The following is a 16,904-nucleotide window of genomic DNA, read 5'->3' on the forward strand; positions in this document are numbered from 1 at the left end:
GGGTGGGCTTATTTGTGCCTGACCTATGCTTCTTCAAGACAAAACACCACCCTCACACCACACGCACACCACAAAACAAAGAACAGATAAAAAGAGCACACATACACTTTTGCAGTTTGCACCAAACCAAAATCAAAACCAAAATCAGAGTATCCAGAAATCCAAGCCAGGTCAAAACCAAAACCAAAGTATCAAGCAATCCAACTCAAGTCAAAAATGAAAACCAAAGTGCCGGTACAAGCACACTGTGGGTGATCAGGCCACACTTCCACTCAAATGGAGAGGGCAAGTTTGCAAGACCAGTCCTGTCAAGCAATTCAAACCAAATCAAAACCAAAACCAAAACCAAAGTGCCAATAAAGGCACACCATGGGTGATCAGGCCATGCTTCCACTCAAACAGAGTGAACAAGTTTCAAAGACTAGTCTTACCAAGTTTTAGATGTCCAGATTCCAAGTGCCCGTTTGTTCCCGGAGTTCAACCACTGCGTTGATCCTCCACGGAGGCCTGCCACACACTGCTCTGGCGAGGCGTCCCACTGGGGCAAATGCTTACCCAGGAGCACTCTCAGGATCTGCGTTGCTCAGGCTAGTCAGAGGCCCCCACAGGGATGTTCCACAGGGCAGTCTTAAGCTGCCTAAGGAGCTGCCTCGACCATCTGCCATTCACCTTGTTTCCCGGTCAGGAAACCAAGAAATGTAGCAGGACAAGCTGCATACAAAACTCCTTAGACACTGAGTTAAAGAAGGAAGGGGCTTATTCGGCCAGGGGCATTGGCAAGACTCCTGTCTCAAGTGCCGAGCTCCCTGAGTGGGCAATTCCTGTACCTTTTAAGGGCTCACAACTCTTAAGGGGGTGCGTGTGAGAGGGTCATGAGTGATTGAGCAAGCACGGGGTATGTGACTGGGGGCTGCATGCACTGGTAATTAGATTGGAACAAAACAAGATAGGGATTTTCACAGTGTATTTCTATACAATGTGTGTAATCTATAGATAACAACCAATTAGGTTGGGGTTGATCTTTAACTACCAGGCCCAGGGTGCGGCACCAGGCTGTCTGCCTGTGGATTTCATTTCTGCCTTTTAGTTTTTACTTCTTCTTTCTTTGGAGGCAAAAATTGGGCATAAGATGATATGAAGGGTGGTCTCCTCCCTTATTACAAGAAACTAAATACTTTTGTTTTCTGAAAGTATTTGTGTTTGATATGAAATTTATTTTTGGTAGTAATACAACACAGAGAATTCATGGACTCAAAAGTCAATTTTTTTTTTAATTCTATGAATGCTGAATATAAAGCTAGAAGGCACTGAGTGAGCATTATAATGATCAACAACAACAACAACAAAAAAAAAAAAAACGTGGATTTTATGGTGAAGCAAGCCTGAGTTTTAGTGTTAATTCCTGCACTTTCTACCTGTGTAAGCTTGGGGAAGTTACTTAATCTCTCCGGGCTTCAGTTTCCTCACTTTTAAAATGGGTTAATGATAATACCTACTTTATAGGGTTGTTAACAGCAGCAAATCCATATGGGTCTGCAGCAACCTCAGATTCTGCCTCCTCAGAAGAAGGAACTTGACCGAATGACTTAAAGCAGAGGGAGAGACCAAGGCAAGTTTTAGAGCACAGGTGAAAGTTTATTTAAAAGTTTAGAGAAGGAATGAAAGCAAGTAAAGTACACTTGAAAGAGGGACAAGCGGGTGACTTGAGAGCTCCAAGCATACAGTTTGACCTTTGACTTGGAGTTTTATAAGTTGGTTTACTTCTGGGGTTTGTGTCCCATGTCCCCTGATTCTTCCTTTAGCGGGGGGCTGTCCACATGTGTAGTGACCTGCCAGCACTTGAGAAGTTGTGAACATGCTCATTTGAGGCATTTTTCCCTTATCAGTTGAGTGTTCCTGGAGGAAGGTCTGTTAAACTCCATCATTTTGCTTCTTAGTGTACATGCTTGAGCCCACTCATCCAACTCCTGAGATCTTATGGGGAAGTTGCTGATGACCAGCTTCAGGTGTTTTCTGTCTGTTGGGAGACTGCCTTTCCCTGGCACCGGCTGTGACCAATTATTATTTTAGAGAGACAGTTTAACAACCACCTGACCGTCCCCTGATGGTTGCCAGGCATTCCTGGTGGGGGGTCGTTTCCTGCCCTGCTCATGTCAACCTAACTACCTACTTTAACAGAGTTACTGCAAAGACTGAGGTAATACATTTAAAATACCTAACAGAGAAACACATAGGAGCGCTCGATAAATGTTAATCTTTTTATTATTGCATTGACTATCTTAATTCAAAATATTTAAGAATTATTTATCTTCATATTTTTCTTAGGTAGGGGTGAGAATTTTCTTCTCTCTGAAGGTGCAAATCTGTCTGTTGAAATGAAAGGACAATCGATCCACAGAGGAGAAAGTATGCAAATGTATTAATATGTACATAGACATGGGAGTACCACAAATGTGAGACCCCAAAAGAGCTGGATGACTGAAGTTTTTATACCCCCCTGAGGTTATGGAAAGAACAGGGGCTTGGGTCTTCTCAGGAGGAGGAAGGGAGGTGGCATCACTGGGTATGGGAGAATGGCAAGGGCAAAACCTGGCAAATAAAGGCTGCCTTCTTATGCAGATAAAAGCCCCTCAGGTATCTTGGAGCACTCTCAGAAAGAATAATTGGTAGCCTGTGGTTACGGTTTCTCTGTCAGACTTTGAGTCTTTTTTTTGCGGGGGTGGGGGCGTTGGGCGGTGCTCAGAGAAAGCCCATTTGCATCCACTCTTTACTTCACTAATGTAGATTTCTTGTTTACATACAAATCGTCCCCACAAAAGACAGCATTTCAGAGCTATTTCTGTGTCTACAGCCCCTCTGAATAGCCATCTGAAAATATGCCAAAGAAGTAGTTGCGGGGTGCATATTTGGGTTCCCATCACTTATCATAAGTATCTCCATGAGACAAAATTGTAAAAACAGTTAACTAGCATTGATATTAGCTCATGTAATTAAATCTAGTAGATCAATTCTCTTTCAAATAACCTGAAGGTTTTTAGGTAGCTTTCAGTTTGGGTGAAGAGGAGGCAATCTTGAAATTCTCTCGTTGTAAATTTTTAAAAAATATATTACAGAAAAAAATGAGTTTATGAGAAAATTATGATTGGAGAATGTAGTTTTGCAAACCAAAATAAGAATAATAAAAGTCTGGGATAGGTCTCAATCAATTTGGAGGTTTATTTTGCCAATGGTGAGAATACACCTGGGAAAAACAGACACCAGTCACTGCAGGACTGTGGCCTGTACTTTTTCCAAAGAGGGTTTTGAGGGCTTCAGTATTTAAAGGGGAAAAATGGGCCAGGCGGTAAGGAGAACAAAAAAATAAAAGAGGGAAGCTATGTAGTAAGGTGAGCAGTCACATCCTTATGAGGCTATATTAGTCCGTTTTCATGCTGCTGATAAAGACATACATAAGACTGGGTAATTTATAAAGAAAAAGAAGTTTAATGGACTCACAGTTCCATGTGGCTGGAGAGGCCTCACAATCATGGCAGAAGTGAAAAGCACATCTTATATGGTGCTAGACAAGAAAGAATGAGAATCAAGCAAAAGGGGAAACCCCTTATAAAACCATGAGATCTCAGGAGACTTACTTTCATGAGAACAGTATGGGGGAACAACCCCCATGATTCAATTATCTCTCACAGGGTCCCTCCCATAACACATGGGAATTATGGGAGCTGTGATTCCAGATGAGATTTGGGTGGGGACACAGCTAAACCATATCAGATGCTTTAATGAGTGATCACTAAATCTACATGTTGCATGTGAAAGGAGTAGGCAGAGGAACAGTCAAGTATGGATTCGTCTTGTGTGTTCAGTAAATCTGCATTTTACATGAAATAAAGTAAACATAGAGTAGAGGAAGAAGTGTAATATGCATTTGTCTTGGGATGGAGAGAGGGATGATTTCTACCCCTGTCTTTGTCCTGTACCTGTGAAGATAAGAGACCATGGAGAGAGACATGTGACCTCCTCTTGCAGCTATCTGTTTAGAAGCAAAAGGAAGGATTTGTGTGTGTGTGAATCAGTTCACAAGCTTAACTTTTCCCTTTGGCATAGTGAGTTTATTTTATTTTCCTTTCACACCTTGACCTGGAATGTAAAAGGATATATATGAAGATGGCCATATAATGTGTCAATCAGAAACAAAATTGTTCTAATAACATCTTCAGAAAAGCAACACCATGAAGAAAACTAAAATATTTTACCCCCATATATATGTCTTTGACATATTTTAAGATGGCTGTTCAGAGGGCTTATAGACAGAAGTAGCGCCGGGCGCGTTGGCTCAAGCCTGTAATCCCAGCACTTTGGGAGGCCGAGACGGGCGGATCACGAGGTCAGGAGATCGAGATCATCCTGGCGAACACGGTGAAACCCCGTCTCTACTAAAAAATACAAAAAACTAGCCGGGTGAGGTGGTGGGCGCCTGTGGTTCCAGCCACTGGGTAGGCTGAGGCAGGAGAATGGCGTGAACCTGGGAGGCAGAGCTTGCAGTGAGCTGAGATCCAGCCACTGCACTCCAGCCTGGGCGACAGAGCCAGACTCCGTCTCAAAAAACAAAAAAAAAGACAGAAGTAGCTCCGCAAATCTGTCTCTAGTGGAGAGGATTTGCATCTGTAGAGGAAAAAGAGTGAAGCAGACAACAGATGCAAACAGCTTTTCTCTGAAGCCCCCTCCATGTCAGTATTTAGAAAAGACTGACAGTCTGACACCCTGCTGTTCTCTTTGAGGGCTGCTACCTGAGAAGTTTCATCTGCATAACAGGACCACCTTTGCCAACCAAATTTCTCTTTGCCTTCTTCCATAACCTGTTCCAAGCCCCTATTCTTTCTGTAAGCTCAAGATGGCATAAAAACATTGATCATCTTGCCTTTCTTTGAATTTTTATATTTTGAATGACTCTTTTGCACCTGTGTGCACATAATTTGTATGCCTTTTTCCCTGTTAATCTATTTATTTTTATTTTGTTTTATATACTCAAATTAGCAAATCTGCAGGTTTAAACTTCTCTACAACTGGAAGAATGAATTGGATTCTAATAAGCCAAAGGGTAGAGCAAATCATCCAACTCTATTTAGAAGAGGCAACTCTAATGTGAATTTTTAGATATTATAACAGGTCTGAGGACATTTTTTTTCTTAGAAAGCCTTTTCCCCCTATGAGCCAGTGGATTTTTACAACCTTGAATTAAAGGTGATGCATGGGTTTGGAGATGTATTTTTTCCCTAATGTCTACATTTTCATTTAGGAGATATTAATGCTTAAGACAAAAGGAAACTGCTTTGTTAGCTTGCAACAAAGTAGATCAGCTCCAAGAGAGCAGAGAGCAGCCTGAAGGAGGTGGAATAGGGCTTAGAAGGAGGCAAAAAAAAAAAAAAAAAAAGAAAAAGAAAAAGAAAAACGCGAAAAGCTGACCCCACTGGCGGATATGAATTATTCGCATGACTGTGAAAAAAGGGTGACAAAATGCTAAGTTGAAGGACTGTTGGGAAAGGCAGTTTCTTCTCATGCTAAGACCAAAGGGTTTCCATTCTTGATGGTTTAGATTCAGGGCAACAGTTGTGAAATATTAGGTGGGCTTTAAGTGGATACACATCAGAAGTGGTAGTAAATGTGACTGGACTGTTTCTGATTAAGTGCTCACCGAAAGGAAACTTCAGATTATAGGTTTTCAATAAACACGGGCAAACCTTGATTTGTATCTTATGTATGTAACTGGAGATTTTGTAATTTATTTTTGTTCCCTTTCAGTAGTGTATGTTTTTCTTGCCACTATAACATGTGCTTCTTTTATGTAATATTGTCATATGTTCATTCACATAAATAAGTACTTTTACCCATGACAAGAATCTTCCTTTACTCCATGCCCAGCTACAGATCACTGCCATCAAAAACAAAACAAAACAAAACCTTTAAACTCTCAATCATTCTATACCCTGTGGAGGATTTGTGTCTTCTGTTAGAACTCTATGTTTTACCATAATATTACATTGTCTTACATATGAATAGAACTATTTAGAAGATTTTACCACCTATGCTTACTGGCCATATCCAATGGAATTGCATCATATGTAATTTGGTCTGGTTCACATTTAAGGTAAAAATTAAATATGGCAAAATTACCCTTGAGAAATTTCTTAAACTGACAATATAATAGAGTAGACATGACTGCATATAGAATCCTACTGTCTGTCACTTTAACGGAAGAGCCTGAAGCACAAAATGTGATTTGAAGCATTTATTTGAGCCAAAATTACGATAGCTGCCTGGAAGACTCAGACCCAAGTAACCTTGGATATGAGCTCCACTGGCCATAGTTAAAAGCAGGTTTTTAAAGGGGAAAAAATGGGGATGGGGGCAAAGTTTTTATTAGGAATTCTCATTGGTTTACAGAAATAACATTAATTAGTGATTGGATATCCATTGCTAAGCTATAGGGCATGGGATATGGTGTCCACTGAGGCATTATTAGGTTAATGCATAGCTATTTGCAGCAATTGCAAGCCATCTCCTTAGATGAATGCGTGTCTCAAAAGAGAGGAAGCAGGGTATGATTGCTATCTCATTTTATACCTCCCTGGGCCTAATAATTTGAAAATGCTCACACTCCTCACATAAAAGTTCTTTTCTTTCCTCACTACATAATAATTTTATTCAAAGTAAAGATTGAGGAGCACTGAATTCTAAAGAAGGGGAAGACTGAAGTAAGAAAAGCATAGAAGGAAAGCCTAAGTGCAGAGAGATGTCTGGATGTTTAAACCATTCTGCTTTTAAGTCAGCAATCTCATCCTCTAGTGAACACTGGATAGAGAGATTTTTTTTTTTTTTTTTTTTTTTTTTTTTTTTTTTTTTGAGACGGAGTCTCGCTCTGCCGCCCAGGCTGGAGTGCAGTGGGGCAATATTGTCTCACTGCAAGCTCTGCCTCCTGGGTTCACGCTATTCTCCTGTCTTAGCTTCCCGAGTAGCTGGGATTACAGGCTTTTTTTTTTTTTTTTTGTATTTTTAGTAGAGACGGGGTTTCACCATGTTAGCCAGGATGGTCTTGATCACCTGACCTCGTGATCCACCCACTTTGGCCTCCCAAAGTACTGATTAAAGGCATGAGCCACCGTGCCCAGCCAAGAGAGAGAATTTTAATGTGCTCCTGCTTTGCTGCAGGGTTTACTCCATCCGTTTTAATGTTAATCCTCTGTGATGTTACCATATTTCATTTGGCTTCTTTGTTGTTATGAGACTTAAACATCATAGTAGAAAGCATCTTTGGAACATGGAGGGTGGAGGGGAGTGAGTAAAGAAGGCGGGTTCTGGTCCAGTGTAAAAACAGCCAACCAGAAAGCATGGTGAGACAAACACCTGGCTGACATTTTGAGGATTCTGAATGGGAAAAGCTCAGGTGGAGTTGGGAAGAGCTAACACAGGGAGGAGCTACAGAAATGACTGGTGCTTGTGTAGAAATCATTTTTCAGTCAAGGCGTTAAGGGAAATGTAGAGTCTCTTGATTTGCATTGAGTGAATCTAGTCACTGGTTTTATAAAATTTTGTTATCAGAAAACCTGTGCTGTAAATATTTAATACATACACTAAATTCATTGCCAGCTTCCAATTGTGGTCATTCTTTATATCCTCCTGAAAATTAGGGCAGTTTTATCAGAGGCTCAACTTTTCATAGTTCCCTCCACAAAAGGTAACCACAACCCATATCAACTATACTCTCGATGGTAAGGAAATATTTTCATCTAATATTACTCTTGACTTTTATTTTGCAACTTTTCTTTCGTACTTTCAGTCAATTCCTTTTTTCTTTTGCCAGGCCTTTGAAATTCTTCAAGGCCCTAGGCTAAGGGATAAACCCTAATGCTTGGTGGATAAATTGGCCTTTCTGAGAAGAATGCCTCAGTCATTCTGAAGAATATTGAGGCATTTTGTCCCCTTCGTTGAATAGAAATAGTGCAAGTTCTGTGCTTTACAAAAGCTAACAGCATGAAAGTGCCTCAAGACCCAAAAATTAAGTGTAGGGGGGGCAAAGAGAAACTTCCCCTTCATCTTCTGAAATTTTGATGAAAAATCTAAAGGCACGAGGGCAAAAGGCAGATTAATAAAAGAAAAGATATACAAATTTATCAATATGTACATGAGGGAGAATCACAGTGATTACACTAACCCCCTAATGGCGTATAAAAACTTAAATACTATCTTGAAGTTACATGAAGAATGGGGACTCAGCGCATGGCCCAAAAGAGGTTATGATGGTAAATCAGGTTATATGGCAAGACAGGTTAGGGAAGGGAGAGAAAAGGAGGCCTGGTTAGCAATGTTGGTCTCACAGGTAGCACCCCTCAGAGAAAATAGATGGTACATATTTATTTTAGGCCTTTAAAAGTTTCAGACTCTCAGTTAATTTTTCCTAGACTGGACAATGGGGACTTCAGAGAAAGCCTGGTTGTATCAGTGCAGATTTTCTGTATAGATACAAATCTCCCCCTTGAAAGAAAACTTTGCTGGGCTACTTCTGTTTGCTGGCTCTCTGAACAGCCATCTCACACTATGTCAAAGAAGTATATTTTGGGGTAAAATATTTTTATTTCCTTCATGAGTCTTCCTCTTCCATATGCTTTCATCATACAAAAAAAAAAAGATTTTTTTAATTGCCTGTGGGTTCTTCCTGTCCACTGCACAGACAAAAACTAATTCACTGAGACCATGATATTGCAGTAAAGAGTTTAATTAAGGCAAGGCTGGTCACATGGGAAACCTGGAGTTTTCACTCAAATTAGTCTCCCTGAAGTCTTGGAGGTCAGGATTTTTCAAGAGTAGTTTGGTGGGCAAGGGGCTAGGGAATGGGGAATGTTGATTGTTTGGGGATGAAATCATAGAGGTGTGGCAAATGGTCCTCATGTGCTAAGTCAGCCTCCAGGTGGAGGCCACAGGACTGGTTGAGTCCTGAGTGCATGGGTCTCAGTGGAGTCAGTTGGTTGCTAGAATGCAAAAGTCTGAAAAACATCTCAAACAGTTAATTTTCAGTTCTACAATAGTGATGTTATCTACAGGAGTAATTGGAAAATTACAAATCTCACAGCCTCCAGAACAATAGCTGATTATCTTTTAACTACTTCTATATCTTAAGAGAATTCAGGCTTCTCTCATAGTCCTAACTTTGTGGACTTTCATTAGTTTTACAAAGGTACTTTACTTTTGGGAAGGGTTATTATTATCCTTGCTTTAAGTTTAAACTAAATTCCTCCCAAAATTAGCTTGGCCTATGCCCAGAAATGACCAAAGATAGCTTCAATGTTAGAAGCAAGATGGAGTCAGCTATGTTAGGTTTCTCCTACTGTCATAATTTTGAAAAGGCAATCTCAATCCCTAACAAGACGCTCCTTGATGAAACCAGACCACATAATTATATTCGCATTATAAGACATAGAGATTAAAATCTTATTTTTCTTAATAGAATTTTCTTAACTAGTCATGGAGGATTAAAGAGGACTTAGTGTGCTTCCAAGAATATGGAAATCTGCAGAGGGACACAACGTCAGTGTTCAGGTTGTTTGGATAAATTTCAGACACAGTTGTTTCCTGTTTTTGCACAGCCTCCATAGTGATTGGGAAATGGTGGTGTGAGATGGAGCCTTGCCTAGAAGGAGAAGAATGTAAGACACTCCCTGACAATTCCGGATGGATGTGCGCAACAGGCAACAAAATTAAGACCACGAGAGTAAGTGCACTTATTTCAAATGTATTTTGCATGTTACAGACTGTACTATTTGAGTTTGGGCTGTGCAAACAGCATCCACAGAAGCTTTGCACAGGAGAGAAGAACGATTCTCCTGTGACAGAAAGCCTTCTTACCTATGCAGATCAGTGTCCATCTATGAATGAGGCATTAGAGATTGAACTTGACTTTTCCACACTGAGCAGTTTAGTGTTTCTGTCACAGACTCATAAATTAAGTTGGGTTTCCAGTCAGAGGGGAGAGGAATCATGAGGTAATTATTCGGATAACTCATCCAACATCTATAGTGCTCAGAATGATAATCAAATAAAGTTCCTCCCTAATTCATCCAGATGATTTGCTAAAGGGTCTGCATTTAAGTACACCTACAGAAGCCATTCTCTAGTGGTTCTTTCAAAGAGTTCTGTGATGATCTTTCAGAGAACTGAAAAGGGTTTCGGGGCATGAATAAATCATTCTTTGATTTCTCTGGTTAAATCAGGAGTGATCTTCTAAACAAATAACAACCTTCAGGGTAGGGTAATCCAACCCATCAGAATTGGTGCCCTGATGCTGGAGCACGGCAGAAAGACCCAGCTAGCCAGATATTAACCGTGTAGTTACTGGACAGCCTTGGAATCCTAAAGGGGACAGGTATGGGAGATGCTCCGGATGCTTAAGACAGTAATTATAAATCCATTAATAAAAAAGTATGTCAACCTAACAAGTGTGGTCATATGTATGTGTACCCATTGAGTATCAGCCCTGTTTCTCTCTCTCTCTCTCTCTTTGTATGCGTGTGTGTGTATGTGTGTGTGTGTGTGCATGCCTGTGTGTGTTTTAATTTACAGGAGATTTTTTTGAGAGAGGGGGCTCTCATTCTGTTGCCCAGGCTGGAGTGAAGTGGTGTGATTATAGCTCACTGCAGCATCTAACTCCTAGCCTCAAGCAATCTTCCTGCCTCAGCTTTCCAAAGTGCTGGGATTACAGGCATGATCCACCATACCCAGCCTATGGAGTATTTTTTAAAGCAAGCTCCATTGGTTACAAATCCTAATATGCTGAACTTTTATTCTACCAAAAGTCTGATGTATTTGAAAGGATGTCTCTGTTTCCTACCCCTTATTATTAATCTTGACTTACTCTTCTTTCTCAGCATCACCTTTTCAATAAATAAAATTGGTTCTTGCATCTTTGTAATGCAGAAGACAAAACTAATGCTACATAATACTATATAAAACTTATTTTTCACATATAAAATAGGTGAAAACATTTTGTGTATCAAATTACCTTGCCTATTTTGACCACATTGACCAGTAGTAAATGGCCATATATTTCCGGCTTGCTAGCAGGAGGGACCTCTGAACCACCCTAGCTTGCTAACATGCGTCTGTCTGTGCCTGAGTAGCTTAATGTGAGTTATCCTGTTTCATTTTAATGAAACACCTACAAAAGACATTATTCAGAAATGAGCCTGGTTCATGCAACTTATCCACAGAAACCATTTTAATTAACTAGTGGAAGGTGGGATATTAGGTTTCCCTTTGGTTACTTTTGCCTAAAAATGATTCTTCTGAATAATTTGAAGTTGCCCTCACAAATTGGTTTGTTTTAAGCTATTCTGAATGATGGCCAGTATGATTGGAATCTAACCACCTTTGTTTTAAGCACATTGCTGATATATTTCCTGCCAGATCTCTTTGTTCTAAATAACTGATTGCCCTTTATTGAAGGCAAGTCTTGCTCTCATGGTGTCTCTAGATGTAAACACAATAGAGAAAAATAATTCAAGTCAGGATTTAAGTATGTGAAATTCCAATGATACCAACTAGGAGACTTTTTGGAAGACAGAATATAAACACAACAAAACGAAAATAGAAACAGAAATTGTTAATGCTACTTTTTTGAGACCAATGTAACTTTCTTTTATTTGGCCTCTGTAGAGTACATTTTAAAACCATCAGATGTGTTGCAGATGCACCCTAGACATTTTCCAATAACACAGGAGTATTGTGTAGGATCCAATCACAGTAACAGAGACGAGCACACCATTTGCTACCTCCCTGGGTGGGCTGAATTCAACCCAAGCAGTTGAATGGATGAGATAAATAAATTACCATTGCAGTTGGTTTGAAAACAGAAGATGTACCTGTTCTGACGTGTACATCCATTTCAAGCAAGGAAACAGGAGACTACTCTACAGCCATGTGAACTGCACACCAGTCAGCTGAGAATTCTCAAGTCTGTCCTTAGAAAAGGAAAAAGAGGACACTGGAAAAGCTGTACTTTTTAAACCTTCAGAGGACTCAAATACTCCTACTGACATACGTCCTCCCTCCTCCCTCCTTCTCAAGAAATTCACAGTGAAATAAGCACTTTTAAATACAAAGGGCACCAATGAAGTCTAGATAATGTATATAGGAACCATCTATTCTGTATAAATGGTGTGTCAATGCCAGTCCTTAGATTGTGTGCTCTGAAAACACATTTTATATTAACTTTTCTTCTATACCTTATGTATTCTTCTCCATCAGAGCACAAATATGCTTACTCACTTCAAATACTGATTCTAACAATTTGACTTTAAAAATGGTTTAATTCACAGATGTACTTTAATTATTATCAGTCACATGTTCTCATTGTTCTGCTGTTATCAATGAGGTAAAAAGACAACTACCTCTTTTGTTCTTTATTGTGTAAGACTAATTCAAAGAGAGTTCACTCAGGATAAAAAAAAAATTGGAGAAACACACTCAGATTGTTAATAGCAACTGAGAGTTTCCTTCATACTATTATTTTAAAAGTAACTTCAATATAAAGATAATCATGAGAAAGCTTCCTGAGACTTCATTCTCTTTCCTATAAAAGACTGTTCCAAACCTTCATCTTTTGTAGGTTACTTCCAAAATAATCATCCTGAACAAAATTCTCTTCGAAATGTGGATAAATAATGTTTCAAAGTATGATCTAATTTAAAACTTTATGGTATTCATTTTTTAAGGAAGATGAAGAGTAGAAATGTGGTGGTTCATCTTAACTACCAGACACCCCAGAACGTCTGGACTAGCCCAGGTAACAGGCCACAGTCTAAAGAAAAACCTCAGGAACAATGGATATGAGTGACATTATTACCACAGAAGGAAGGAGAAAATATAGGTGGAATTAGGCAAAGCCTTTTCTTTCAGGAGATTTGAAATAACTTTTTAAGAGAGGAAGACTCCTGGCTGCCACCCCATAGAAAAGAAGCATTCACCTTGAGAGGTTTTCCAAGACCCAGCCTGGAGTAGAATAAATCCGGCAACACACACACTTCTGGGGAGAATCTCAGTACATCTGGGTGAAGTTTTATGGCCAAATTATTCCCTTGTGTTTGCTTGATCATTGTTTCAATTGCTTTATTAAATCACTTTGTTGGTACTTAGGAGCAAGACTAACCAACCAAAATATTGACTACAGATTTTGTTCTTGCAGTTTTAGATACCTATTTATTTATGTCTTTTCTTTAAATTATATCAAATACATAAGTTTGAAAGTTGGGGAGGCTCTATCTCATGTATTCAGATACATGTCTATACCTTGTATAATCAGGAACAATGACTTAATTTAGAAAGACAGACTTCTCCCTTAGAGATGTAAAAATGAAAAGTATCTGAGACAGGTCTTACTCAATTTAGAAAGTTTATTTGGCCAAGGTTATGAACGCATGACCTAGAGGTAGGTCTGTGCCTTTCTCCAAAGATGATTTTGAGGGTTTCAATATTTAAAGGGAAAAGGGTGGATATTGAGGAAAGAAGCAAATTTTTAAAGGTGTGGTTAGATAAGAGACAAATGGTTACATTCTTTTGGTCTTTGACCAGCCTTTCACCAAATACACCATTTACATGTGGGTAGGGGGTAGAGGAAGAGCCACCTAGGCCTTCATCTAGCTCAGTTAATCTGTATTTTTACATCAGAAGATGCAATCAGATATACATTTGTCTCAGATGAGAAAAGAATGACTTAGAGTTCTGTTCTTTGTCCTGCACCTGAGAAAATAAACTATCAATTTACATTGCCAGAGTAAAATTCAACAGAAAGGTTTTAGGGTAAAGATCTGGGATCCACAAGGAATTTCCTTGTGGTAAAATTGTGAGTGAGGTATGTGGCTTTTGAAAAATCTTTCTAGCTATATTATTTAGGAATAAAATGAGAGGCAGGTTTGCCTGACATCATTCCCAGCTTGAATTTCCCTTTGGCTTAGTGATTTTGGAGTCCCTAGATTTACTTGCCTTTCAAAGACAAAATAAGTTATTTGACAATGATGGAACAATGTCAGCTAAAAACTGAATGTCAGTTATTTGGAGGCAGGAAGAAGAAGAGAATGAAATGAGGAGAAAACCAGTTACTGGAAAAGACAAATTAACAGGTTAAAATAGCAGAACATAATCTGGTATAATATCTTGGGAAGTAGCAAACCACGCTGGATTTGCTTCATTCCAGTATGTGAATGTCTCTCAGACTAGTGAGAAAATCAACAGTTAGTACACAATGTAAAGTCAAGTTTTATTTCCTAAAAGGAGGAGGCAGAAGACCCCAGATTGCACACTTAACCACTATAGCCATCTTGTCAAATCGGTGTTTTCTGTAACTGGCCCAACACAAATCCACCCACCTAACTCTAAAATCCTTAAATGGACTTCTACCTCTAGCTCAGAACACTCAACTTCTAAAACTATAAAGAAGTAAGAGATAATAAAGAAAAATGCCATATTTCCTAGAATTCTAGAGTAGGGGTATCAAGTCTATTAGAATTGTTATTTATGCTTGAAATTAGTGGTTCTCTGTACATGTGTCCTTTTGAATATTTGAACCTTTGGTACCCTATTCAAGTGGATTAAAAGACATCTACAGCAACAGAAATGTAATCTTGATTGCCCTTGAATACTGTGTCATTGAGTGCAACAGTTTCTCACCTTGCACAGGAACAGATTCTCATCTGTGTGTTACTACACAGATGTGGTCTAACCTTGGCAACGACCTCACCTCGTGCCAGCCCTCTACATCTTACAACAGGCCAACTTCACAAGACCGTGGATTAACTTACTCAGTTCAAATTCTCATCAGATAGACACAGGACTGATTACATAACATGCAAGGCCAGGTGCAAAACGAAAGTGCAGGGCCCTTGTTTAAAAAGTATTAATAATCTCAAGATGGCAACAGAAGAACATTAAACCAAGCAGGAGGCTCTTTCCAGGATAGGGCCTTGTGCAACTTCATAGGTCACATGCCTAGGAAACCAGTCCTGGATAGGCATTGTTCCAAGAGTCTCACTCCTTAGGAGTGACATCATCAATTTATTGCATTGATAAAAATATAGTGGCCTATCAATATGATTTGATCACCATTTGAAAATGACTGCTCTAAACCTTAAGATTTTTGACTTCAGATCATCTGAAAAAAAGCAACATCCTGAAGATCCAAAGTGTCCTCATTTTCTGCGTAATCACATTTCTTTGTGCCTTCATTTTGCACTGTTCTCCCTGAAATGTCTGTCTTTTTTTGGTTTCAGATTCACCCAAGAACCTAACAGAAGCATTTGTGGTAGTAAAGGAAAACCAACCCTCTGGAAAATACATTTTGAGAATCTCAAACATCTCACATATATACAAGCCAAATGGATTTCTTACTTGCACTTTGACTGGCTACCAGATAATCACAGTGCGTTTACTGTGTGTAATGAAATATCTTACAGTGAGAAGACGCAGCATTTTGGCAACACCATGGAAAGTGGGCTTAAAAAAGGGTTTTCTCAGTGAAATTTTTGGGGATCATGAAGAACGATCAACTGTCTTCTAATTTGAATCTATAGTTACTTTGTACCATTTGAAATATATGTATATATATATAATATTTTGAAATATTATCTATTCTCTTCAAGAAATGAACAGTACCACAGTTTGAGACGACTGGTGTACCCCATTGAGTTTTGGATGTTTTGTCTGTTTTGCTTTGTTTTGGTAGTCATTTCTTTTTCTAACGGCAAGGAAGATATGTGCCCTTTTGAGAATTCAAGATGGCGCTGACACGAGAAGGCCAGCTACAGGTGGACTCCTGGAATTTGAGGCATCATAATAATACTGAATCAAGAACTTCCTTCTGCTTCTACCAGATGGCCCAAGGAAGCACATTGTCCTGTTTTATTACTTTCTACCCTGTGCAATATTAGCATGCAAGCTTGGCTTACATAATCATACTTTATATTCAATTGATATATAATAACCGTTCTAACCTCTTCCAGGAAAATATTTTTAGAACTACTAGCTTTTCCACATATAAGAAAATGAGGATTCTAAAGGGAGCCACTCCACCATGCTATTAAGACTCTGGCAGAGTTATGGGTAGGATATGGATCCCTACATGAATAAGTCCTGTAAATACAATGTCTTAAGGCTTTGTATAACTGTCCTAGACTGCAGAAATGTCCTCTGATTAAATCCAAAGTCTGGCATCGTTAACTACATAGTGCTGTAGCAACAAGTCTTACCATGGCATCTCTTTCTATGTTTGGTTTGCTTTTTCCAAGAGTATTCAGATCTCCTCTTGTGAGATAGGAAGGCTATGAAAGCAATTAGGTTTCAGGATGATCTATGTGACCAAATGTTGGACAGCCCTATTAAAGTGGTAAATAACTTCTTTCTAAACCTACCTGTCTTCTTTATTTTGCCATTTATTTTTAGTGAATCAACCTTAACCAAATCCAGAGAATGCCCTGCTCAGAGACTCATAGTCAGCCAGAACTTTTCCCATAAGGTCTTTGTTTCCATTGTGGCTACTATTTCCATTGTTAATATTTTGCAAATCAGAAATCCATCACTATAATTGCAGTGTCCTCAGTCAGCAAGCCGAAATGTCAGATCCCATTACTGGGCTTTCGTAGTGGTTACTGGAATAATAGTAGATATGGGGCTAACCCCACCAAAAAATGAATGACCTTTTTCTTTTCTTGAGAGTTGCTCAGCTAATGCTTATAAGAAGTAAATATCTACTTAAGTTCTAGTTTTCCTAGAGATAGCATAATCATACTTTCTGTTCCAGTCATCTTGCAAGTGTATCAATTTTTATGCAAAATACATTCTCTGGAATGAATGTTGTTATGGCTTCTTAT

The 16,904-nt window shown here is 39.1% G+C and overlaps 1 protein-coding gene across 2 annotated transcripts in view; it reads left to right on the plus strand.

Moving 5' to 3' along the window:
• TAFA1 (TAFA chemokine like family member 1) overlaps nt 1–16,440 on the plus strand; it is a 565,991-nt gene extending 549,551 nt beyond the window's left edge. For both annotated transcript variants that reach the window (XM_030938323.1, XM_030938318.1), the window contains exons 4-5: nt 9,636–9,760; nt 15,309–16,440. In XM_030938323.1, the coding sequence (XP_030794183.1) occupies nt 9,636–9,760; nt 15,309–15,326 (143 nt within the window). In that variant the 3' untranslated portion in view covers nt 15,327–16,440. The remainder of the gene's footprint in view (nt 1–9,635; nt 9,761–15,308) is intronic.
• The last annotated feature ends 464 nt before the right edge of the window (nt 16,441–16,904 follow it).

This window comes from Rhinopithecus roxellana, chromosome 1 (genome assembly GCF_007565055.1).
Source record: "Rhinopithecus roxellana isolate Shanxi Qingling chromosome 1, ASM756505v1, whole genome shotgun sequence".
Taxonomy (NCBI): domain Eukaryota; kingdom Metazoa; phylum Chordata; class Mammalia; order Primates; family Cercopithecidae; genus Rhinopithecus; species Rhinopithecus roxellana.